Source organism: Pseudophryne corroboree, chromosome 6 (genome assembly GCF_028390025.1).
Source record: "Pseudophryne corroboree isolate aPseCor3 chromosome 6, aPseCor3.hap2, whole genome shotgun sequence".
Lineage (NCBI taxonomy): Eukaryota > Metazoa > Chordata > Amphibia > Anura > Myobatrachidae > Pseudophryne > Pseudophryne corroboree.
In genome coordinates, this window is record NC_086449.1 from 379,379,201 (window position 1) to 379,406,330 (window position 27,130).

The 27,130-nt window shown below is 45.1% G+C and overlaps 1 protein-coding gene across 1 annotated transcript in view; it reads right to left on the reverse strand.

The window, feature by feature from the left end:
• The window catches only part of LOC134934577 (collagen alpha-1(VII) chain-like), an 817,258-nt gene that overhangs the window by 362,490 nt on the left and 427,638 nt on the right, over nt 1-27,130 (reverse strand). Inside the window, exons 81-82 of the mRNA XM_063929986.1 lie at nt 26,578-26,637; nt 11,479-11,523 (exon numbers count right to left, since the gene is read on the reverse strand). Coding sequence (XP_063786056.1) covers nt 11,479-11,523; nt 26,578-26,637 — 105 coding nt within the window. The remainder of the gene's footprint in view (nt 1-11,478; nt 11,524-26,577; nt 26,638-27,130) is intronic.

The window sequence follows — 27,130 nt, forward strand, 5'->3', positions numbered from 1 at the left end:
TATACATGATTTTCCAAAGTTCAGTTACATCAGGAATGGTGCCAAAGGATTGGCTCATAGCTGAGGTAGTGCCTTTATTTAAAAAGGGAACTAAAAATAATGCTGGTAACTATAGACCAGTTAGTTTAACCTCTATAGTGGGTAAAATATTGGAAGGTATTTTGAGGGATAGCATACAGGATTATCTGCAGGTTAAAAATATTATTAGCAAAAGTCAGCATGGGTTTGTAAGGGACAGATCATGTCAAACTAACTTAATCAGCTTCTACGAGGAAGTGTGCACGAATCTTGACCAGGGTAAAGCAGTGGATGTGGTGTATTTAGATTTTGCAAAAGCATTCGATACAGTGCCTCACAGGAGACTGATCATCAAGTTAAGGGAACTTGGCCTAGGATATACTATTTGCACATGGATAGGTAATTGGTTGGATAACAGAGTACAACGAGTAGTGGTCAACGGGATGTTCTCCAGTTGGGCACCAGTATTCAGTGGAATACCACAAGGGTCCGTACTTGGCCCGCTACTGTTCAATATATTTATCAATGATCTAGGAAAAGGTCTGGAAAGCACAGTGTCAATCTTTGCAGATTATACTAAACTGTGTAAGGTAATTAATTCAGAAAGCGAGGTGGAGTCTCTACAGAATGACTTATTTAAACTTGAAACCTGGGCGTCTAAATGGGGAATGAGGTTCAATATACAGATGGGTCCACGGTTATATTGGCTAGTTTGCTGCACCTAGGCACAACATGGTTTATTAACATAAACCCTTCATCTATTGTTCTCAATTGCAATACAATACAGAGAATACAGCAGGGGATTAAGTCATTACAGCAGGGGATTAAGTCCGACTGCCCAGTCTCAGTTAATCTTATTAAAGGTCAAGATAAAAATGGACCCATCTGTAGAAAAATGCAAAGTTATGCATTTTGGGACAAAAAATACACATGCATCCTACACTCTAAATGGGGAAAATATAGGGGTAACCGTGGTGGAAAAGATTTGGCGGTGCCCATAGATAATAGGCTTATTAACAGTACACAATGTCAAAATGCAGCAAAAAAGGCAAATAAAGTGCTTGCGTTCATAAAACGGGGCATTAATACAGGGGACAAGGATGTAATCCTGCCACTGTACAAATCATTGGTATGTCCACACCTTGAATATTGTGTTCAATTTTGAACACCATATTATAAAAAAGATATTGGGGAACTAGAAAGGGATCAAAGGCGAGTTACTAAATTGATAAAGTGGTTAGAGACACTGGAGTACGAGGAAAGGCTTACTAGGTTAGATATGTATACTCTAGAAAAGAGGCGTCTAAGAGGAGACATTATTAATATATTCAAATATGTAAAGGGTCATTACAAGGAACTAGCAGGGGATTTGTTCATTAATAGAACTCTGTATAGGACACGTGGGCACTCGCTGAGGCTAGAGGAGAGAAAATTCCATACACAACGTAGGAGAGGGTTCTTCACGATAAGGGCAATAAAGATTTGGAACTCCCTGCCGGAGAAGGTAATAATGGCAGACTCTGTAAATGCATTTAAAAGTGGATTGAACAAATTTCTAACTGGAAAATGTATCCAGGGTTACAGCATTTAGCAGAGTGACATTAATATCTGGGAATGGTTGAATCGTAGTTGTCAATTGGTATTAAATCATTACTTCAGCAGGTGCACTATAATATGAACAGCTTAACACAGAATACAGGTTGAACCCGATGGGCATTTTGCCTCTTTTCAACCTCACTAACTATATAAAATATAAGGGGAGAGTTATGAAATCTTGGAGAGATGAAGTGTAGAAGTTGCCTGTAGCAACCAATCAGCATATACATTAAAATGACTGAAGCTGAGTACTTGATCTCTCTCTGCTTTATCTCTCTCTCTGAGAATTGATAAACCCCCATAGTACTTTAAAATGTACAGTAAATACTTCTAACAGGGTATACAGGAAAGGAACAACATGCTGTACCTACCACTGCTCAATATAATACTTTTGTTCTAATTATCAATTAGAATTACTTATAGGATCATAGAATATTGATGGCAGAGAAGAACCACTTGACCCAAGCACTGGGAGAATATACAAACTCCACACAGTTAGGGCCGTGGTGAGAATCAAACACATGACCACAGTGCTGTGAGGCAGTAATGCTAACATACTTATTTGTAAATTTCAACATAATTTATCCTTTCATTTAGTATAATCCAGGAAACCATTTATATTTGGCAATAAGACAGCAGTGTTTTATGTCTTGCAAGTCCACGCCTGGTGAGTTCTATGATGAGATGAAGTTTTGATAAGTTCAGCCTTGCACTATACTAAATGCTACCATATGTAATACAGGAAGTAAGTATTGTACAAAACTGACTGCAGCAGTATGCTCTGTGTCCATAAACACATCAAAGTAATATCTAACGTACCCTGTTATGATATACTGTAGGTATATCCGTGTAGCTCACTCTATTTACACTTTATTAATTTTACTTTGTACATAGGTATATATATATATATATATATATATATATATATATATATATACCACTGTACTGTGGATATTTTTCTGCCAGGCACAAAAATATACACTCAAAGTAAATGTCCTTCCAGCAGCCTGGGATAGCAAGGGTTACACTATCATTTACTCATATTAGTGTTCAATGTGCATTAGAGCTGGAAAAACTGAGGTGTCAATGGGTTAATTAGATGACAAATATCTAAACATGAATTGGACAATAAGTTTCTGTAAAGCAAGACAGAAGTTGTTATGGAAACTGCAAACATTCAGACTATGATGTGGACAGGCAAGAGGGAAGGATCTGTAATTGTACTACGCTTGTGACATGTTATCCTAATAAGACTGGGCATTAATAAAAAAAATGATCTGTAAATTAGATTAAGGTTCACAGTCACGTATTGGAAATGTTCAATGTGTTGGTAAGTTAAAACAATTAATAAAGCTACACAGCATTTGTGGCCCCATGTTGACTTCCTATCACCAGCTAGATTGTAATAAATATGTGCTATTAAAAGAACTACAGCAGGAAAACAATTTAAGTCTATTACAATCAAATCATATGTTTCTTCACCCACAGTCCAGAATCTGCATAGCTGCAATATCCAATAATAATTTGGTAGGATCAGTAAAATAATGCTGCAGAATGCGGCTCTTGTGCTTCACTTCTATCTTAATTCTGTTACAATATACATTTCTATATACAGAGTGAGACATAATTTGCCTTTCATTTTTATGAAATCACACAAGTGAGCTGTTCTAACAATTATTTTCTTGTATATAAAACCCAGTTACAGTTAAAATGCAGTCTGTGGTTTAAACTTGAAACGGGTGGTCTTCAGTATGCCGAAAGTCGGGATCCCGGCGCACATTATACCGGCGCCGGAATCCCGACACCCGGCATACCGACAGCTATTCTCCCTCGTGGGAGTCCACGACCCCCCTGGAGGGAGAATAAAATAGTGTGGCGCTACACGCGCCAACGTACCCGCAGCGTGGTGAGTGCAGCGAGCCCGCAAGGGGCTCCTTAGCGCTCGCCACACTGTCAGTATGCCGGCGGTCGGGCTCCCAGGTCGCCGGTATGCTGGTCGCTGGGAGCCCGAGCGCCGGCATACCGTACTACACCCCTTGAAACAGATCTATGTGCTGTTTGATGCTTCAACTAAGTGAAAAAAAACTAAAGGCCCATACACAGTAGAAGAGATAGTAAAAGATCTCGATCAGAAGGGCCGATCTGAGCGAAATCTTTTACAGCATGGGCGTCGTTCCCCCTGCCGAAAGTTTCCCCCCCCCTTGCCGTCGCTCCTTTCCCTGCCTGCATCGGCAAGTGTGTATGCACTTGCTGATGCCGACACCCATCCGGGTCCCCGCTGCCGCCAATATCGGCGTCGACGGGGACCGTCTGGTGTGTACTAGGCCATGATATATATGGCCTAGTACACACCAGACGGTACTAAATATGCCTATTTAGTACAAGCTTAGGAATCTATATCCTGGTACGGGGTTTATGAGTAGACATATTTATTCTTCATTATAATCTGACAATGGTTTTGCTGAAAGTTTGTATACTCTAGTCCAGTGGTTCCCAAACTTTTTGAATCACAAGCCCTAAAGTATCAGAATTTATTTCACGGCGCCCCTAGGCCAAAATGTTCATTATGGCATAACTTACCATTGATAACGTTATTTCTCCTAAGTCCACAGGATCCCAGCATACAACAGGCCCATCCATATATCCCCACCTCCTGGCTCAGGCCAATCAGTTGTTTTTCCAAAGCTCAAGGCAGGAGCATCATATAGAGCCTTAATCAGGAGAGAAGAACACACATGCACACCCTTCCGTACAAGAAGGAAGAGGTTAGTGAGTGAAAGGATCCTCAAATCAGGTGAGTCATGGTGGGATCCCTGGGGATCCTGTGGACTTAGGAGAAATAACGTAAGTTTTACCATAACAAATATTTCTCCAGAGGGTCCACAGGATAACATTGAGATGTCCCAAACCAATTTAGTGGTGGGGATGGTCCGAATTGGACAGGAAAATCCTTTGCCCGAATTCAGCTTCCTGAGAGGCAAAGGTATCAAAGGCATAATGTCTAATGAATGTGTTAATGGAAGACCATATGGCTGTCTTACATATCCATTCTGCTGAAGCACCACATTGTGCTGCCAATAATGGACCTACCTTAAGAGTATCAGCACGCCATCCTCTCTTGTGAAATCCGTAGAGAACGAAGAGTGTGTCTGTCTTTCTGATGGCACTGGTATGATCCACGTAGATCCTTAAGGCACGGACTATGTCTAACGATGCATCTCCCGCAGAAAGGTCCGGCCCCTGGAAGGCTGGGACTACAATTTCTTTGTTAAGGTGGAATTTAGACACCACTTTAGGAAGATACCCAGATTTGGTTCTCAGAAATGGAGGGTGACAAAACAATGCCCCTAAATCTTCTAGCTGAAGCAATAGCCAGTAGAAAGAGAACGTTAGCTGTCAACCATTTAAGGTCCACTCTTTTCAGTGGTTCAAATGGGGCAACTTGAAGGGCCTTTAGGACTAACCTTAAGTCCCAAGTCACTGTAGGAGGAACAAAAGGAAGTTGAATCTGCAGCATTCCCTGGAAAAAAGTGCACACATCCTGTAAGCTAGCAATTTTCCTTTTGGAACCATACAGTCAATGCTGACACTTGTACTTTCAAGGAGCCACGAGCAGACCTTAGTCCATTCCTGCCTAAAGGAATGCTAAAACTCTGAAATTCTGAAACCTATGATAAAATTTCCAATCACTGCACCATTGAATATACAGTAGGCTTACCATATTCGGTGATAATGCAAGTTAAGCAAGGTTTCCTTACTCTGAGCATTTTTTTTTAAATTACCTGTTGTGAGCAGGGGCGTAGGGAGGGTGGCTCCAGTGGAGCTCAAGCTCCAGGCGCCTAAAATGTTGCAATTTGCGCCGCAGCCTGACTCCACTGGCACCTGCCACCTGATCGCCCACAGTTCGCAGCTCACAGCTGTTAAATCCGTAACAGCCAGAGCTGCTTCCTCCCTCCATGCTCCCGTGTGAGACTGGCAAGGCCGGCGTGGGTGCTCACATGCCGGCATGATATTAGACCTGCGCCTCACGGTAATCCGGCTCCTCCTCTGTCCTGGGCAACGTCACACAGTGTGACATTAAACAAGCCCAGACCAACGTGCCAGGTGCAGCCGAAAGCTCGCTCTCAGCTCCGTGAAGGCAGTGACATGGCTGCTGCTTATTTAGGATGACCTGCTGGCTGCTGCTGCTGGAGCTATTCAGGGAAGGGGAGTCTTGAAGTGCTTCTGAAAAAGGTATGCTCCTGCTGCTGTGAGTGCACTACCATCGACCGAAGACCCAACCCCCATTGTCTACCAGAGTTTGTAAGACTTTGGGGTGTAAAACCCATTCGTGCATGAATGGCGTGTCTACTAAGAAAATCCGCTTCCCAGTTTGGGACTCCCGGAATGAATACTGCGGACAAGGCTGGATAATGAAGTTCTGCCCACCTCAACGTGTGACTTACCTACTTCATTGTGTTTTGGCTTCGAGTTCCTCCCTGATGGTTGAGGTACGCTACTGTCATTGCATTGTCTGAGCGGATTTGAACTGGTTTCCCCTGAAGGATGTTCTTTGCCTGAATAAGTGCCATAAATATAGGCCAAAATTCCAATATATTTATTGGCAGGCAACTTCCTTCCTTGGTCCATTCCTTCCTGACATTGCTCCCCAGCCTTGTAGGCTGTCATTTGTTGTCAGAGTTTCCCAATTTGATATCCAAAGCAGTCTCCCTTTGTCCAGATAGGATGCATGTAGCCACCAGGCTATTGACCTCCTTACTTTCAGAGGAAAGACCATAGTCTGATGAAAACCATTTCCCTTGGAAAAGATCAGACATTGCAGATATATTGAGTGGAATTGAGTATACTCCATCATGTCTAATGTCTACACCATCAATCCCATCACACGCATTGCCACTTAAATGGATACCATTTGACTGTGTAGCAACTCCTGAATCCTTGAAAGAATTTTGGATATTTTGTTCAGAGTTAAAATTACTCTATGAATACCCGATTCCAACACAGCCCCCAAGTGAGTCATCTGTTGTGACGGAACCAGAGACGACTTTGACCAATTTATGAGCCAATCGTGTCACTGCAAACAAGCTATTGTCTGTTGCAGACGACACTGAAGACATTCCTGAGATTGTGCCAGGATTAATAAATCGTTGAGGTATGGAAAAATCCTTATCCCCTGCTGACGGAGATAAGATGCCATTACCACCATAATTTTGGTGAATACTCTGGGAGCTGTGGCCAGTTCAAATGGTAGGACCTGAACTGAAAAAATGCTGCTGGTGGATAGCAACTTAAGATAGCACTGATGGGACCGTGCTATAAGCACATGTAGGTAAGCCTCCTGGATATCCAGAAATACCATAAAAACCTCCAGCTCCATGGGAAAAATAATGGAACATAAAGTCTCCATATGAACCAGAGGCACCCAATTGTATTAGTTCAGCACTTTGAGACTGAGTATGGGCCGGAACGACCCATTTGGCTTCTGGACTAGAACCAGGTTGTAATAAACCATGTCCTCTTTGTGCATGAGAAACTGGATTATTCCTCCTGACTGAAGCAACTGCTGAACTGCCTCTTGCAAAGCCCTGGCCTTCGTTTCCACTGAAGACGGGCTGGTACAAAAACCTTTAAGGAAGGTGTTTCTTGAAAGCAAATGCATAACCGTGAAATACCACTTCTTGCGCCCAGGCATCTGTGGTAGACTGCTACCAAATCTGTGCAAACTGAAGAGGTTGGCCTCCCACCCTGGGGTTCCCCAGGTGGAGGCCCATACCATCAGGCTGATATCTTATCTTCTAATTTGGAGTCGGTCCTCCGGTAGTCCAATGCTTTTTAGTCTTAGCAGACTTGTTGGATTGGAACTGTTTGCCATCACCCTTTTTGTGTGGAAGGAAACTTCACTTTCTTGGAGTCTGCTTCTGACTCCAAAATACTGTTTAATTCTTTACCAAAAGAATATCTCTAGTAAAAAAGGCAAAGACTCCAGAACCTTTCTGGATTCTGAGCCAGCTTTCCATATACGTAACCAAACCACTCTGCGAGCTGCTACTGCTAAAGCTGATGCCTGATAGGCAATTGTGCCCATATCCAAGTCCGCTTCTATAACCGCCGCTGCCTGTTTGATATGTGCAATATGGGATTTTTGCTCTCTAGATGCCATTGAAAGATCCTCCACCAATGCATCGGCCCAGGCTGCCACTGCTTTCGCCATCCAGGCTGAAGCCATGGCTGGTCCTATGATTGCCCAAGACAAGGAAAACATTTTTTTTTAGAAAACCATCAACTCTCCTATCAATGACATCATTTAATGATGTTGAAGGCCTCTTGCATAATTTCCGCCAGCTGATCTGACCCAGGAAACTCAGTCCTAACTGTTTTGGGACGTTTAAACACAGGTGCCTTAGATTTTAACAAAGGCTCTGTTGCCTCTTCTAAGGATAGAATGGCTTTCATAGCACTAATTAGCTCAGGTATGTCCACTGAGCTGAGGCCTTCCTCCTCTTCTCTCTATACAGACCCGGAGTGCGATGAGTCCTCATCCTCCGACGAGTCCTCATCTGAAACATGTGTAGACTGGGAAGATGTTGTTTCATGTCTATGTGATTTACTAACCACCGGTCTTTCAGCCTGCTTTCGTTGAGAGGCTGCAAATTCCTGAGCTGGATGTGAAAAACCCCAGGTGGAAAGTTGCATGTAAGGGTTAATAGGGTAACTGATCCCTAGTATAGGAGCTGGCATTATCCGCTCAGCTATACTGGATAATGTCTGTGCAAAAGTAGCCCATGGGGGTTCAACTTGACCCTGCCTGCCTCGGATTATCTAAGAGGCTTCGGTGAAAGCTAAAACAATTTTCACATAGGGGGTCATTCCGAGTTGTTCGCTCGGTAAATTTCATCGCATCGCAGCGATTTTCCGCTTAGTGCGCATGCGCAATGTTCGCACTGCGACTGCGCCAAGTAAATTTGCTATAAAGTTAGGTATTTTACTCACGGCTTTTTCTTCGTTCTGGTGATCGTAATGTGATTGACAGGAAGTGGGTGTTTCTGGGCGGAAACAGGCCGTTTTATGGGCGTGTGAGAAAAAACGCTACCGTTTCTGGGAAAAACGCGGGAGTGGCATGAGAAACGGAGGAGTGTCTGGGCGAACGCTGGGTGTGTTTGTGACGTCAAACCAGGAACGACAAGCTCTGAACTGATCGCAGATGCCGAGTAAGTCTGGAGCTACTCAGAAACTGCACAGAGATGTCTTTTCGCAATATTGCGAATCTTTCGTTCGCAATTTTACTATGCTAAGATTCACTCCCAGTAGGCGTAGGCTTAGCGTGTGCAAAGCTGCTAAAAACGGCTTGCGAGTAAACAACTCGGAATGACCCCCATAATCCATTTTGATCCAGATCCAGAGAGGTTACCCAGCTTTGCAAGACAAAAATGAAGTGAGTGTTGGTGCTGCTGTAGAAAGTGTACTTTCCTCACCCATGCCGCTATTAGACATGATAATCACACACATGTACAGTGTTAACTACACAATATGTGACTGTAATCACTTTAAAATTTGTTAAAGTGACATACAATCCGACCCTACCCTGCTTTGCACCAGCATTGCGGATCGGAATACACAGAAAATTGACAGAATTATAGTAAAGTCAGCAATCTCACTAGCAATCAGTCACAGGTTATATATTAGTATAATAAGCAATATGAGCACATAATAAACTACAAATACATTTCAAGTATGTAGGAGAACATATTACTGCATTACCTTATATAGGAGATTAAACATATTCAGTCGCACAGCAGCAATAGTTTACAGACTCATATGCATCAGGCACTTATCCAACTATTCGTACTCAAAGGTAGATAGAGACTTAGGTGGTAATTTCGAGTTGTTCGCTCGCTAGCAGTTTTTAGCAGCCGTGCAAACGCTATGCGGCCTCCCACTGGGAGTGTATTTTAGCTTAGCAGAAGTGCGAACGAAATGATCGCAGAGCAGCTACAAAGTTTTTTTGTGCAGTTTTAGAGTAGCTCAAAACCTACTTCAGACTGTTCAGTTCCTGTTTTGACGTTACTAACACGCCCTGAGTTCGCCCAGCCATGCCTGCGTTTTTTATGGCATGCCTGCGTTTTTCCGAACACTCCCTGAAAACGGTCAGTTGACACCCAGTAACACCCACTTCATGTCAATCACTCTGCGGCAGCTAGTGCGACTGAAAAGCATCGCTAGACCCTGTGTGAAATTACACCGTGCGTTGTAAGATTACTTCACGCGTGCGTATTGCGCCGCATACGCATGCGCAGTTTTTTTGCCTCAACGCTGCACAACTCGGAATGACCACCTTAGTGCTGTATCACCCGGCTCAGGAGAGTGGGATACATGGATACTTTACCCCGCCTCCAGGATCGATCACATACGTTAGTGAACGCTGAGTGGATCCAGATGCTAACAGTGTACACATTCACCCCGTGAACCTACAGTGAACACAGACACCCAAGTGAACACTGACGCACCAGTCACACAGCCGCCTATGCTGCGACTGGGTCCTTTTAATACACAGCATCTCAGACGTAAGTGGGAACTCAGTTCATGGCGGGAAACTCGGAGGAAACTGGTCATGAACTGGGGGGAGGGACGACCAAGGGAGCATTTGACTCCCCACTGTTGACATCAACTCTAGGGATCGTGGCCTCATACTACCCCTGGAGCCTATGATCCCAAACGCCTAGCGCTGGTGCACCTGTGGTGGCAGCCGCGTCAGCGACTGTTTGGTAGTCTCCTCCCGAAACAGTGCGGCTGTGTCCGTGTTCCCCTACTAAGTGGAACCGATGCCTTACGTTCTCCCCGTGCTCCAGACACAGCCTGGTAACTTCTGCTGGACTTGCTAGTACATCCTAAACAGCATGTTATACGTACCTTGGAAAGAGTCACTCCAGCAACTCGACAACGCTTACCCACATGTACAGTGCTGTTTCGGTGGGGAGTTGTTGGAGCGACTCTTTCCAAGGTACGTATAACACACTGTTTAGAAAGATCGCTCAAAAAAAAGTAGTAAGACTATAAAAATTAAATAAAAAAGCTTATGGGTGCTAAAAAGCAGCAGCCCACTGACCATGGTCCGGCTCCTGCCGCACCAAACAAAAAACTGATTTGCCTGAGCCAGGAGGCGGGGAGATATGGATGGGCCCGTTGCATGCTGGGAGGCCGAAAGCTTTGACAGATTGGTGCAAATCCGCTTTCGCGTCATCATATCCCAATATTATCCTGTGGATAACCTGTGGACCCTGCCGGAGAAGGTTTCTTATTGAGAAAATTAGAAAGAAATATTAAATTAAGTAAATTGTGTTTATGTGTTATCGTTAAGCTTAATTGTGTGGTGAGGGACAGGTTTTGCTTCTGTCTGTCCACATATTTTATGATTGACAGCCACCGGCACTGGTCATGCCTATTACATTGACCATAAATAATTTGAATTGGTCCAGGACCACCAACCCAGGACACCCCTGCAAGTGTTCAGAGGCACCCCAGGGTGCCACACCACACAGTTTGAGAACCACTGCTCTAGTCTATTACAATGTGCCATTAACTTGATACTAACGTGGCGCAGAAATAATGTTTCAGAACAATCATAGGCTTCATAAAATTTCCTAGAGGCTAATTATTTATTAATAGAACAAAATTGGTGTGTTGTGGAAGAATGCATGAACATGTATTGGATAATACTGCTGTTACCTGAAAATAAAAAGCAACCATAACAATTTGTAGAAAGCATGCTGATTCCTCATTCAGCTGACGGGTTGGTATGTACAGTACACCATCGCTACATTCTATATGTCCCTTATCATGACACAGAGGCATTTCCAATCTACTTACCATTATTCCTGCAGCCCCAGGTAGTCCTGGGATTCCATTTTCTCCCTGTTAACAACCAATCAGAATTAATATATATATATATATATATATATATATATAAAATATACTGTATTTAAGGCAACATTTTTGTTCCAAATGTAAATGTAATAGGCTCCAATTTGCAGATCCTTACACAATTTCGAGAAATATAGCCACTAGATTTAAAGTGGCAATTAGGTTTAAGGTGGCAATTAGTTTTAAGGCAAATGAAACTTGGGTTTGCCTTTAAAATGAATTGAAATCTAGCAGCTTTATCGCCTGGTTCCCACTGTGACTGGCAAATCAGATCCTAATACATTTTAGACACAGTATTGTCTTTTCAAAACTGAAATAATTAGCATTCTCACAGTAACAAATGTAAAACTCAAGGGACATTTTTTTAACTTAATTACTTTAAACACTGAAAGGTTAGCAGGTTTTTATGGAAAGCAGTCAACATGTCGACATGTACAATGCCGACACCACAATATTAACAGTTTATGTGGAAATGGTTATAATACTGACAGAATGTCATTATGTTAGCATTGTTAACATACAGTATAAAAACGAGATTTATGGTAAGAACTTACCCTTGTTAAAACTCTTTCTGCGAGGTACACTGGGCTCCACAAGTCTGGACAATGGGGGTGTAGAGTAGGATCTTGATCCGAGGCACCAACAGGCTCAAAGCTTTGTTCCCAGAATGCACAGCGCCGCCTCCTATATCACCCCGCCTCCCAGCACAGGAGCTCAGTTTAGTTAACCATTGCAATGCAGTAGCAGGAAAAGAGACGACAACGGTTAGTAGCCACATACACCACACTCTCACGACAAGAGAAGTGTCAGCGGCCAATGCTATGTCAACCCAAAGAAGCTAAGTGCGTCAGGGTGGGCGCCTAGTGGAGCCCAGTGTACCTCGCAGAAAGAGTTTTAACAAGGGTAAGTTCTTACCATAAAACTTGTTTTCTGCTGCGGGGTACACTGGGCTCCACAAGTCTGGACAATGGGGATGTCCTAAAGCAGTTCCTTATGGGAGGGGACGCACTGTAGCGGGCACAAGAATCCGGCGTCCAAAGGAAGCATCCTGGGAAGCGGCAGTATCGAAGGCATAGAACCTTATGAACGTGTTCCCGGAGGACCACGTAGCCGCCTTGCACAATTGATCAAGGGTCGCACCACGTTGGGCCGCCCAAGACCGAGTAGAATGGGCCGTAATATGAACAGGAGCTGAAAGACCAGCCTTCACATAAGCATGCGCAATCACCATTCTAATCCACCTGACCAGGGTCTGCTTGTGAGCAGGCCAGCCACGTTTGTGAAATCCAAACAAAACGAAGAGAGAATCAGACTTTCGAATAGAAGCAGTACTCTTCACATAGATACGGAGAGCCGTTGTTTGGGAGACAAATCAGGAGAGACAAAAGCTGGAACCACAATCTCCTGATTAAGGTGGAACGAAGAAACCACCTTAGGTAAATATCCGAGACGAGTCCTAAGAACCGCCCGGTCACGGTGAAAAATCAGATATGGGGAACTACAAGACAAGGCACCCAAATCCGACACTCTTCTAGCAGAAGCAATAGCCAGCAAGAACACCACCTTAAGGGAAAGCCACTTAAGGTCAGCTGAACCAAGAGGTTCAAATGGAGGCTCGTGCAACGCCTCCAAAACCACGACAAGTCCCAAGGAGCCACAGGCGGGACATAGGGAGGTTGGATACACAACACACCCTGAGTGAAAGTATGAACATCAGGTAAAGTCGCAATTTTTCTCTGAAACCACACCGACAAGGCAGAAATATGAACCTTGAGGGAGGCCAGACGCAGGCCTAAATCTAGGCCCTGCTGTAGAAAAGCCAAGAGTTTGAATTATGTTAAGTGAGCCTAACAATATTAGTATACCGATAAAGTATACCTGAAAATAAATTTGGGAAAGTACTTTGCTAATAGCCTGTGTGGAGAACGGCTTTTTTGATAAATACATTTCTATGTGAGAATGTGCACGGCACTGGTTTAACATTGAACCACTCCCTATCATCTCCCTGCAATTACCTGAAAATTAAACAGGCAGGAATTGTACTCAATTTCGGTTAACACTCATCCGTGGATTGCGGTGCAGTGTCCTGCAATGTCCTAGGATATCGAGACATTCCATCCGCTCTAACAGGGAAAGCAGTACGGCCACTTATCCTCTTTCTGGTCAGAAATTTCAAGGTCGCTGCCCTCTCATCCACCGGCCGCTGAGCTAACAAAAACCTTGAGCTCATGACGGTGAGACAGTAGAAGCAATGTACCATGGCATACTGATCATCTTTTTTACTCTTTCCTTTTTTCTCTCTATACCAACTATTTATGTCGGGCTACTAATGAGCGCATAAGATACCATATAAATATGATGGGCATTCTGCTTCTCTCAACACTGTGTATATACCATTTGGGCAAATTTTGAATTTTTATAATTATACATGTGTTTGAGAATATAGGAGCTGACGTTCGGTAAATCAATACCTATTCATGATATGGTTGTTTAAACAGTGAGAGATCATAATTGGTTATAAAAAAATCTGAATAAAAATAATGAAAACAAGCTCCTCGGTGAGCAATCAGTGTTCTCTGAACCAATAAGCTCCATAGTGAGCAATCAGTGTTCTTTGAACTCCTTGTGATAGACAAGTGATCCCAAGGTGTATATGAATAAACCTGTGTGTGTGTTTATATATTTTTCCTTTTCAAATTCCTATTAATTTTAAAGATACAATTAAAGGTTATATTTTAATGATACCTAAGGGTATATCTGGCCCTATTTATATGTCAAAGAGTGCCCCCAAGATAGAGTCTTCTTTTCTCTTTCTAGAGTAGTAGAGGCCTTGGCTGCTAGGATACCGGCATCAGAAGCCGCCTCTTTAATATAGCGAGAAGCTGTGACAATATATGACAAGCATTGTCTAGCATGGTCAGAGGAGATTTCAGCTTCTAACTCCAAGGCCTATGCTTCAATAGCCTCTGCCGCCCACGTAGCTGCAATAGTGGGCCTTTGTGCAGCACCCGTGAGGGTGTAAATCGCTTTCAGACAACCCTCCACACGTTTATCCGTAGACTCTTTTAGAGACGTGAGGGTAGTGACAGGTAGAGCTGAGGAAACCACCATCCTAGCCACATGTGAGTCTACTGGAGGAGGCGTTTCCCAATTCTTAGACAGCTCTGGCGCGAGGGGATAGCGAGCCAGCATCTTCTTTTGAGGCACAAACTTCGTACCCGGGCTTTGCCAGGGTTCCTGACGTATATACACTAGGTGGTCAGAGTGAGGTAAAACTTGTTTAATCACCTTCTGACGCTTGAACCTATCTGGTTTCTTAGGAGGAACGGATGGCTCGGGATCATCCGTAATCTGCAGAATTAACTTAATAGCCTCCAAAAGATCAGGAACATCCATATGTGAACTACCCTCCCCATCAGCCGTATCTGAGTCAGAACCTGTGGGGTCAGTGTATGTGCTGTCTTCATCAGACGAGGTGTCAGTGACAGCAGTGGATTGTGAGGAGACGAGCGCTCGCTTAGAGGACCTCTTGGACTTAGGCGAGCGATGGTCAGACTTTTTAATAGTCAGGGACTGGTTCAACTTCTTTAATTGAGCAGATAAATCGTCCGCCCATGGCGGGTTAGCTGCAGGGACCACATACGGTTGTACCGGCATTGGGGGTCCCATAGGGGGTGTTAGTTTATGAATTAGCGTATGCAGAAGCGTGGAAAAAGCAGCCCACGGAGGGTCAGTATGTGCCTCCGTTGCCACAGTCCCACTGGGGGGCAAGGAGCCCCCAGAACCAGAGCCCACAGCTGCTATATTCTCCCCATATGTGCCTGTGGCTTCAGCAACACCAGCAGTGTGTTCCGCCCCAGAACCGTTACCCTCAGAAGCAGACATGATATAACTTGCAGTATGAGGTAACACAGTACAATTATTAGCAGCACAATATCTCTAAACCCAAACCCCTGCGCAGTGTAGTCAGCACCAGCAGAGATAAAGGAGAGATATGGTGACTAAATCACAGAAAAAAATACGTAATACAGTATATCTTTGTGAAAATCCTATATTAGATAAAACCTGACGCACCAAGCCCCCTCAGGTTATAGAATATAGGGATAGCAAGTTGAGTGAAAGACACGAGATGGACAACACTCAGCTATCAATGCACACACAAATAGTCACAGTTTGTACAATGCAGAGGTTATTACAGACAATAATACTGCACTGGACTAGCTTACACAGCTATATTATCAATAGATATAACACTACACAGTAAGAAACTGGATGTATATCACAGGGTAATTGTACTATAAACCCCTGACTAAATGCACTCTTTCTTACTAACACTGACTAAAAAGGCAGGTAGAATACTTAAGTGTCATGTAAAGGCACAGCGCTGACAACCAGGTGGCTTTACATAGGAGGATTTGCCCAAGCAGTCCCAGGAACAGTGAGCTGAGGGATAATGGCGCCGCAGACACTGACAGGGAGTGAGGAAAAGACAGATATGCAGCTCCAGGGCGGGAACACTTGCTAGAAATGGCGCCCTGGGGCTGGGGGAGGGGCTTCAGGTCTAAGAATTATCCCCTCTGCTGGCAAAACCACCGGGTACTGTGGGCGATATAAGAATTGGTTTAGAGAGAAAACCTGACCTGCGCCCATGCCCTGGTGATCTAGTGGGATCGCCTGTACTGCCACAGTGTCCACCGCCAGCATGCGCGGCCCGCCTCCCACTAACCGCGCCGGATCGCGATAAAGACCGGGTCCCGCGAGCGGGACCCACTTACCACCTCCCGAAGTGCGGCCACGCGATCCTGGAGAGCCCCAGCCGTGTGTGTCTAACATGAAGAAAACCGGAGCCTCCGCTGTAGATACCCGGCAACCAGGGCTCGGGAGTGTACAGCGCCGCTGGGGAGAGCTGGAGCTGCAGCAGTGAATGTCACAAGACATTTACCACCACTGCTGCCCTTGAAGACTTCACTTTTTACCTCATAAAAAGCTTTTCTCAGGGCTGCCTGGAGCAGCCCCTCTGTTAAGTGCCTGCTTACTGCAGCACCAACTGACAAACTGAGCTCCTGTGTTGGGAGGCGTGGTGATATAGGAGGCGGCGCTGTGCATTCTTGGAACAGTCAAAGCTTTGAGCCTGTTGGTGCCTCGGATCATGATCCTACTCTACACCCCCATTGTCCAGACTTGTGGAGCCCAGTGTACCCCGCAGCAGAAATGCCAACATTCTCAGAATACCAATAGTTAGGGCTTGTTGAATGAGGGGAGGTTATGGTTAGAGCAGAGGGTTAGGTTGTGGGAAGGGAGGTTAGGGTTAGTCTGTGAGAAGGAAGGTTAGGGTTAGGCTGTGAGAGGAGAGGATTAGCGGTAGGCTACAGGAGCAGAGGGTTAGGTTGTGGGAAGGGAGGGTAGGGTTAGTCTGTGAGAAGGGAGGTTAGGGTTAGGCTGTGAGAGGAGAGGGTTAGGGGTAGGCTACAGGAGCAGAGGGTTAGGATTATGTTACAGAAGCAGGGGTTGGGGTTAAGGGGGGTACACTAGAGATGAGCGCCTGAAATTTTTCGGGTTTTGTGTTTTGGTTTTGGGTTCGGTTCCGCGGCCGTGTTTTGGGTTCGACCGCGTTTTGGCAAAACCTCACCGAATTTTTTTTGTCGGATTCGGGTGTGTTTTGGATTCGGGTGTTTTTTTAAAAAAACACTAAAAAACAGCTTAAATCATAGAATTTGGGGGTCATTTTGATCCCATATTATTATTAACCTCAAAAACCATAATTTCCACTCATTTTCAGTCTATTCTGAATACCTCACACCTCACAATATTATTTTTAGTCCTAAAATTTGCACCAAGGTCGCTGGATGACTAAGCTAAGCGACACTAGTGGCCGACACAAACACCTGGCCCATCTAGGAGTGGCACTGCAGTGTCACGCAGGATGTCCCTTCCAAAAAACCCTCCCCAATCAGCACATGACGCAAAGAAAAAAAGAGGCGCAATGAGGTAGCTGACTGTGTGAGTAAGATAAGCGACCCTAGTGGCCGACACAAACACCGGGCCCATTTAGGAGTGGCACTGCAGTGTCACGCAGGATGTCCCTTCCAAAAAACCCTCCCCAATCAGCACATGACGCAAAGAAAAAAAGAGGCGCAATGAGGTAGCTGACTGTGTGAGTAAGATTAGCGACCCTAGTGGCCGACACAAACACCGGGCCCATTTAGGAGTGGCACTGCAGTGTCACGCAGGATGTCCCTTCCAAAAAACCCTCCCCAAACATCACATGACGCAAAGAAAAATAAAAGAAAAAAGAGGTGCAAGATGGAATTGTCCTTGGGCCCTCCCACCCACCCTTATGTTGTATAAACAAAACAGGACATGCACACTTTAACCAACCCATCATTTCAGTGACAGGGTCTGCCACACGACTGTGACTGATATGACGGGTTGGTTTGGACCCCCCCCAAAAAAGAAGCAATTAATCTCTCCTTGCACAAACTGGCTCTACAGAGGCAAGATGTCCACCTCATCATCACCCTCCGATATATCACCGTGTACATCCCCCTCCTCACAGATTATCAATTCGTCCCCACTGGAATCCACCATCTCAGCTCCCTGTGTACTTTATGGAGGCAATTGCTGCTGGTCAATGTCTCCGCGGAGGAATTGATTATAATTCATTTTAATGAACATCATCTTCTCCACATTTTCTGGATGTAACCTCGTACGCCGATTGCTGACAAGGTGAGCGGCGGCACTAAACACTCTTTCGGAGTACACACTTGTGGGAGGGCAACTTAGGTAGAATGAAGCCAGTTTGTGCAATGGCCTCCAAATTGCCTCTTTTTCCTGCCAGTATAAGTATGGACTGTGTGACGTGCCTACTTGGATGCGGTCACTCATATAATCCTCCACCATTCTTTCAATGGTGAGAGAATCATATGCAGTGACAGTAGACGACATGTCCGTAATCGTTGTCAGGTCCTTCAGTCCGGACCAGATGTCAGCATCAGCAGTCGCTCCAGACTGCCCTGCATCACCGCCAGCGGGTGGGCTCGGAATTCTGAGCCTTTTCCTCGCACCCCCAGTTGCGGGAGAATGTGAAGGAGGAGATGTTGACAGGTCGCGTTCCGCTTGACTTGACAATTTTCTCACCAGCAGGTCTTTCAACCCCAGCAGACTTGTGTCTGCCGGAAAGAGAGATCCAAGGTAGGCTTTAAATCTAGGATCGAGCACGGTGGCCAAAATGTAGTGCTCTGATTTCAACAGATTGACCACCCGTGAATCCTTGTTAAGCGAATTAAGGGCTCCATCCACAAGTCCCACATGCCTAGCGGAATCGCTCCGTGTTAGCTCCTCCTTCAATGTCTCCAGCTTCTTCTGCAAAAGCCTGATGAGGGGAATGACCTGACTCAGGCTGGCAGTGTCTGAACTGACTTCACGTGTGGCAAGTTCAAAGGGCATCAGAACCTTGCACAACGTTGAAATCATTCTCCACTGCGCTTGAGACAGGTGCATTCCACCTCCTATATCGTGCTCAATTGTATAGGCTTGAATGGCCTTTTGCTGCTCCTCCAACCTCTGAAGCATATAGAGGGTTGAATTCCACCTCGTTACCACTTCTTGCTTCAGATGATGGCAGGGCAGGTTCAGTAGTTTTTGGTGGTGCTCCAGTCTTCTGTACGTGGTGCCTGTACGCCGAAAGTGTCCCGCAATTTTTCTGGCCACCGACAGCATCTCTTGCACGCCCCTGTCGTTTTTTAAATAATTCTGCACCACCAAATTCAAGGTATGTGCAAAACATGGGACGTGCTGGAATTTGCCCATATTTAATGCACACACAATATTGCTGGCGTTGTCCGATGCCACAAATCCACAGGAGAGTCCAATTGGGGTAAGCCATTCCGCGATCATCTTCCTCAGTTGCCGTAAGAGGTTTTCAGCTGTGTGCGTATTCTGGAAACCGGTGATACAAAGCGTAGCCTGCCTAGGAAAGAGTTGGCGTTTGCGAGATGCTGCTACTGGTGCCGCCGCTGCTGTTCTTGCGGCGGGAGTCCATACATCTACCCAGTGGGCTGTCACAGTCATATAGTCCTGACCCTGCCCTGCTCCACTTGTCCACATGTCCGTGGTTAAGTGGACATTGGGTACAACTGCATTTTTTAGGACACTGGTGAGTCTTTTTCTGACGTCCGTGTACATTCTCGGTATCGCCTGCCTAGAGAAGTGGAACCTAGATGGTATTTGGTAACGGGGGCACACTGCCTCAATAAATTGTCTAGTTCCCTGTGAACTAACGGCGGATACCGGACGCACGTCTAACAACAACATAGTTGTCAAGGCCTCAGTTATCCGCTTTGCAGCAGGATGACTGCTGTGATATTTCATCTTCCTCGCAAAGGACTGTTGAACAGTCAATTGCTTACTGGAAGTAGTACAAGTGGGCTTACGACTTCCCCTCTGGGATGACCATCGACTCCCAGCAGCAACAACAGCAGCGCCAGCAGCAGTAGGCGTTACACGCAAGGATGCATCGGAGGAATCCCAGGCAGGAGAGGAATCGTCAGAATTGCCAGTGACATGGCCTGCAGGACTATTGGCATTCCTGGGGAAGGAGGAAATTGACACTGAGGGAGTTGGCGGGGTGGTTTGCGTGAGCTTGGTTACAAGAGGAAGGGATTTACTGGTCAGTGGACTGCTTCCGCTGTCACCCAAAGTTTTTGAACTTGTCACTGTCTTATTATGAATGCGCTGCAGGTGACGTATAAGGGAGGATGTTCCAAGGTGGTTAACGTCCTTACCCCTACTTATTACAGCTTGACAAAGGGAACACACGGCTTGACACCTGTTGTCCGCATTTCTGTTGAAATACCTCCACACCGAAGAGCTGATTTTTTTGGTATTTTCACCTGGCATGTCAACGGCCATATTCCTCCCACCGACAACAGGTGTCTCCCCGGGTGCCTGACTTAAACAAACCACCTCACCATCAGAATCCTCCTGGTCAATTTCCTCCCCAGCGCCAGCAACACCCATATCCTCCTCATCCTGGTGTACTTCAACACTGACATCTTCAATCTGACTATCAGGAACTGGACTGCGGGTGCTCCTTCCAGCACTTGCAGGGGGCGTGCAAATGGTGGAAGGCGCATGCTCTTCACGTCCAGTGTTGGGAAGGTCAGGCATCGCAACCGACACAATTGGACTCTCCTTGTGGATTTGGGATTTCGAAGAATGCACAGTTCTTTGCTGTGCTTTTGCCAGCTTGAGTCTTTTCATTTTTCTAGCGAGAGGCTGAGTGCTTCCATCCTCATGTGAAGCTGAACCACTAGCCATGAACATAGGCCAGGGCCTCAGCCGTTCCTTGCCACTCCGTGTGGTAAATGGCATATTGGCAAGTTTACGCTTCTCCTCCGACAATTTTATTTTAGGTTTTGGAGTCCTTTTTTTACTGATATTTGGTGTTTTGGATTTGACATGCTCTGTACTATGACATTGGGCATCGGCCTTGGCAGACGACGTTGCTGGCATTTCATCGTCTCGGCCATGACTAGTGGCAGCAGCTTCAGCACGAGGTGGAAGTGGATCTTGATCTTTCCCTAATTTTGGAACCTCAACATTTTTGTTCTCCATATTTTAATAGGCACAACTAAAAGGCACCTCAGGTAAACAATGGAGATGGATGGATACTAGTATACAATTATGGACGGACTGCCGAGTGCCGACACAGAGGTAGCCACAGCCGTGAACTACCGTACTGTACTGTGTCTGCTGCTAATATAGACTGGTTGATAAAGAGATGTCGTAGTATGTATGTATGAAGAAGAAAGAAAAAAAAACCACGGTTAGGTGGTATACAATTATGGACGGACTGCCGAGTGCCGACACAGAGGTAGCCACAGCCGTGAACTACCGTACTGTACTGTGTCTGCTGCTAATATAGACTGGTTGATAAAGAGATGTCGTAGTATGTATGTATGAAGAAGAAAGAAAAAAAAACCACGGGTAGGTGGTATACAATTATGGACGGACTGCCGAGTGCCGACACAGAGGTAGCCACAGCCGTGAACTACCGTACTGTACTGTGTCTGCTGCTAATATAGACTGGTTGATAAAGAGATGTCGTAGTATGTATGTATAAAGAAGAAAGAAAAAAAAACCACGGTTAGGTGGTATACAATTATGGACGGACTGCCGAGTGCTGACACAGAGGTAGCCACAGCCGTGAACTACCGTACTGTACTGTGTCTGCTGCTAATATAGACTGGTTGATAAAGAGATGTAGTAGTATGTATGTATAAAGAAGAAAGAAAAAAAAACCACGGGTAGGTGGTATACAATTATGGACGGACTGCCGAGTGCCGACACAGAGGTAGCCACAGCCGTGAACTACCGTACTGTACTGTGTCTGCTGCTAATATAGACTGGTTGATAAAGAGATGTCGTAGTATGTATGTATAAAGAAGAAAGAAAAAAAAACCACGGTTAGGTGGTATACAATTATGGACGGACTGCCGAGTGCCGACACAGAGGTAGCCACAGCCGTGAACTACCGTACTGTACTGTGTCTGCTGCTAATATAGACTGGTTGATAAAGAGATGTCGTAGTATGTATGTATGAAGAAGAAAGAAAAAAAAACCACGGTTAGGTGGTATACAATTATGGACGGACTGCCGAGTGCCGACACAGAGGTAGCCACAGCCGTGAACTACCGTACTGTACTGTGTCTGCTGCTAATATAGACTGGTTGATAAAGAGATGTCGTAGTATGTATGTATAAAGAAGAAAGAAAAAAAAACCACGGTTAGGTGGTATACAATTATGGACGGACTGCCGAGTGCCGACACAGAGGTAGCCACAGCCGTGAACTACCGTACTGTACTGTGTCTGCTGCTAATATAGACTGGTTGATAAAGAGATGTAGTAGTATGTATGTATAAAGAAGAAAGAAAAAAAAACCACGGGTAGGTGGTATACAATTATGGATGGACTGCCGAGTGCCGACACAGAGGTAGCTACAGCCGTGAACTACCGTACTGTGTCTGCTGCGACTGGATGATAAATAATGATATAAAAAATATATATATATCACTACTGCAGCCGGACAGGTATATATATTATATAATGACGGACCTGCTGGACACTGTCTGTCAGCAGAATGAGTTTTTTATAGAATAAAAAAAAAAACACCACACAAGTGAAGTCACACGACGAGTGTTTAACTTTTTCAGGCAATCACAATATAGTATACTACTAACTATACTGGTGGTCAGTGTGGTCAGGTCACTGGTCAGTCACACTGGCAGTGGCACTCCTGCAGCAAAAGTGTGCAGTGCACTGTTTAATTTTAATATAATATGTACTCCTGGCTCCTGCTATAACCTATAACTGGCACTGCAGTGCTCCCCAGTCTCCCCCACAATTATAAGCTGTGTGAGCTGAGCACAGTCAGATATATAATATATACATAGATGATGCAGCACACTGGGCTGAGCAGTGCACACAGATATGGTATGTGACTGTCTTGTACTCCTGGCTCCTGCTATAACCTATAACTGGCACTGCAGTGCTCCCCAGTCTCCCCCACAATTATAAGCTGTGTGAGCTGAGCACAGTCAGATATATAATATATACATAGATGATGCAGGCATGCAGCACACTGGGCTGAGCAGTGCACACAGATATGGTATGTGACTGAGTCACTGTGTGTACCGTTTTTTTCAGGCAGAGAACGGATATATTAAATAAAACAACTGCACTGCTGGTGGTCACTGTGGTCAGTCACTAAACTCTACACTCTCTTCTACAGTATCAGCCTCAGGTCAATCTCTCTCTCTCTCTCCTAATCTAAATGGAGAGGACGCCAGCCACGTCCTCTCCCTATCAATCTCAATGCACGTGTGAAAATGGCGGCGACGCGCGGCTCCTTATATAGAATCCGAGTCTCGCGAGAATCCGACAGCGTCATGATGACGTTCGGGCGCGCTCGGGTTAACCGAGCAAGGCGGGAAGATCCGAGTCGCTCGGACCCGTGAAAAAAAACATGAAGTTCGTGCGGGTTCGGATTCAGAGAAACCGAACCCGCTCATCTCTAGGGTACACACGGAGAGATCCGTGCTTAAAATCTAAGCAATCTTGCTAGATTGCTTAGATTTTAAGCGCGGATCTGCCGTGTGTATGCCCTCCAGCGATAGCGATGCGCGGCCCCGCGCATCGCTATCGCCGATGCTAGATTGAGCCTGCATGCAGGTTCAATCCAGCGGGTCGCTCACTTCACCGTTGTGTGAAGTGAGCGGCCCCCCGTCAGCTTTCCCCCTCGCTCAGCACATCGCGCTGTGCTGAGCGGGGTGAGAGATGTGTACTGAGCGGTCTGTGTTAAGATCGCTCAGCACACATCTCTCCCGTGAGTACCCCCCTTTAGACTGTGAGAAGAGAAGTTAGGTTGGGCTGCAGGAGGGGGATAGGATAAGGGGTTAGTGTTACTCACTGCCATAGCTACCACAGGATCAGTTGAAACTCACCGTCAGCTGCCCGCCAAAACTGGAAGACACCACTGGAGCAGCCAGACAAGTTAAGTCACTGCTGGACTACAGGAATGTTCTAATCATGTCAACATTTTATCAGTGTCAACCTGAAGAAAGTCAACCTGGTCAATGTTGACATTCTAAGCATGTTGATTAGCTTCATGTCAAAACTATGGCCATGCCAACATTCTTATGTTAGCATTATGACTGTCAACAAAACATATCCATATTGTCTTTTACCTCTATATAATGTTATAAAAAATAAAACACACAGGACTGATGTGGAGAGAATACTAAGCCGTTTTGCATATCAAGAGTGAATTTGCTCTGTGGATGTCCAGAAGCGTGATCATGCACCCATGCAGATTTGCTTGTATCTGCCACCTACTGCTTGTGCATAGATGGTTGGACCAGTGCATGATGATGGAGTTCCAACATAAGCCATGTATAGTAAGGGCATGTTCACACAACTGCAGACTGGGAACAAAGACTAATATATGCATGTGAAAGACGTGTTATTGGCAGGTAGTCAGGGGCAGGTGATAATAACAGATCATAGTGAAGGTCACCAGCACTAGCAAAACCGCTTTTAATTGCATGTTTATGAACAATCCTCTGAAACAGATAGCTGTTTTCTGCATCGCTCGGGTATAAGATTTTGGTTTTGTGCATGTGTTTAAGCAAATTTCTTTTTTTTTGGTTTTATACATGTGCAAGGTGGACAGTTATTTCTGCTGTATTAGAGAGGATGAGAAGTTTTTGTGATTCAACAGATGACTAATATTTAATGCTTTTATTGCACATAAAATATGTTTTACAACATAGGCAGAAGAGGAATATAAGTGTCTGTGATGAATGCCAGACGTAATCCAGACACACAGGCTACTGGTGCCAACTGGAACGCATGTGAAGCTCTGCATATGGGCCCTCATTCCGAGTTGTTCGCTCGCTAGCTGCTTTTAGCAGCATTGCACACGCTAAGCCGCCGCCCTCTGGGAGTGTATCTTAGCTTAGCAGAATTGCGAACGAAAGGTTAGCAGAATTGCGAATAGAAATTTCTTAGCAGTTTCTGAGTAGCTCGAGACTCACTCCTACATTGCGATCAGTTCAGTTTCGTTCCTGGTTTGACGTCACAAACACACCCAGCGTTCGCCCAGACACTCCCCCGTTTCTTCAGACACTCCCGCGTTTTTCCCAGAAACGCCAGCGTTTTTTCGCACACTCCCAGAAAACGGCCAGTTTCCGCCCAGAAACACCCACTTCCTGTCAATCACACTACGATCACCAGGACGAAGCTTTGTTATGCCGTGAGTAAAATACCTAACTTTTGTGTAAAATAATTAAGCGCATGCGCTCTGCGAACCTTGCGCATGCGCAGTAAGCGACTAATCGCAGTATAGCGAAAATCAGCAACGAGCGAACAACTCGGAATGACCCCCATGGTCAGAAATAATATATTCACATTTTGTCACCAAATCGTCATCAATCCCATTTACCCTATTAGAGCTTGATTGTAGTTCTATTTGAAATACTACTTATTTTATAGAATTCTGTCATTGAAACGAAAAGGTTAAAAGAAAGAAGAAAATAATAACTTAAGGAAACATTTCTAGTTATTGGTTTATACAAAATTCACCAAAATTTATCTCAACTGTAAAGCACAATGGAATACTGTATGCTGGTGCTATATACAGTAAGCAACTTAATAAAAAAAATATATATATAAGATTACTATGTCTTTTAAATGTGTATGTCTGTCTCCATCTTGTGGCTAAACTAAATACTGCCTTGCATACAACCACTAAAGAAAACTTCCTGCTCAGACTTATTTATGTATCATTGTACAAATCTCACATATACATACCTCCCAACTGTCTCGATTTTTGTGGGACAGTCCCGTTTTTTGGGTCTGTCCCGCTGTCCCTCCCGCGGGCCGCAGTGTCCCGTGGGGAAAAGGGGGGGAAGAGGGGGGGTTGTAGGCTCCTGCACTCGCTGCTGTGCTCAATTCAGAGCAGAGCAGTGGTGAGTAGACGCCATGCGCTCAGCGTCTATTCACTGGTCACAGAGATATTGGGGGCATGGTCAGCAGCTCACAGAGCACTGGCCGTGCCACCACTGTAAAAATTGGAGGCGTGGCTCGCAATCGCATCATCCACGCAAAGTCACACCCCCTTTACAATAAGCCATGCACCCTTTTCGGCGCCACGCAGCTTCGCCGCGCCAGGAGTCCCGACTAGAAGATTACAAATGTTGAGAGCTATGCACATACAATCTTTTTTAACAACTTATGACACTCTGGAAAATATGCATTGTGGGGGCCTTTCTATTTGGCTTGCCACCGAAACCCAGACCAGATGTCACTGACATGTATGCTCAAGGGTCTGTTTTAGTAAATACATAGTACTGCTGTGCCTGAGAGTGGGGTAAGGCATTTTAGCACTATAATAGTGAAGTCAATGACGCTGAATGACATGTGATGCTGTATTGCTGTTGCTTATAATGGAAAAATATATTTCCCTTTCTCAACTGTTTACTTACTCTGACACCTGGAAGACCACGAGGCCCTCGAGGACCAGGCTCACCCACCATTCCTTCACCCTGGCAATAAATGACAAAAATATAGCTAATTAAATGTTAACTCCTTGAAATTAATAAAAAAAAATTGTAAACTTTTAATGTCAGAATCTCAATGTATCCCAGAAAGTACTATAACCCTACCCCTAATCTCCCCCTCCCGCAGCCTAACCCAGACCATCTCCCCTGCAGTCTAACTCTAACCTTCTCCCACAGCCTTACCCTAACCTTCCTCCTAGTGCCTAATCCTAATCCCAACCCCAGTATTTACCTTTGGGATCCGTTGGGATTCTGTCTGGATTCCGAGGTCGGTATTCTGACTCTCGGGATCCCGACTGCATCTCCTTTAAGGACCACTATTATTATTTATTTTAATGGTGCCAAATAATTCTACAGCACTGTGATTGAGAAGTGTTAAGTGTTTAAGATGCGTAAAAAGTGAGCAGCCACTGTCATTAACAATCCTAGAAGGTTTTCTCACTCCTTCACCATAACGCGTATGGGTCATTAGGTTGAC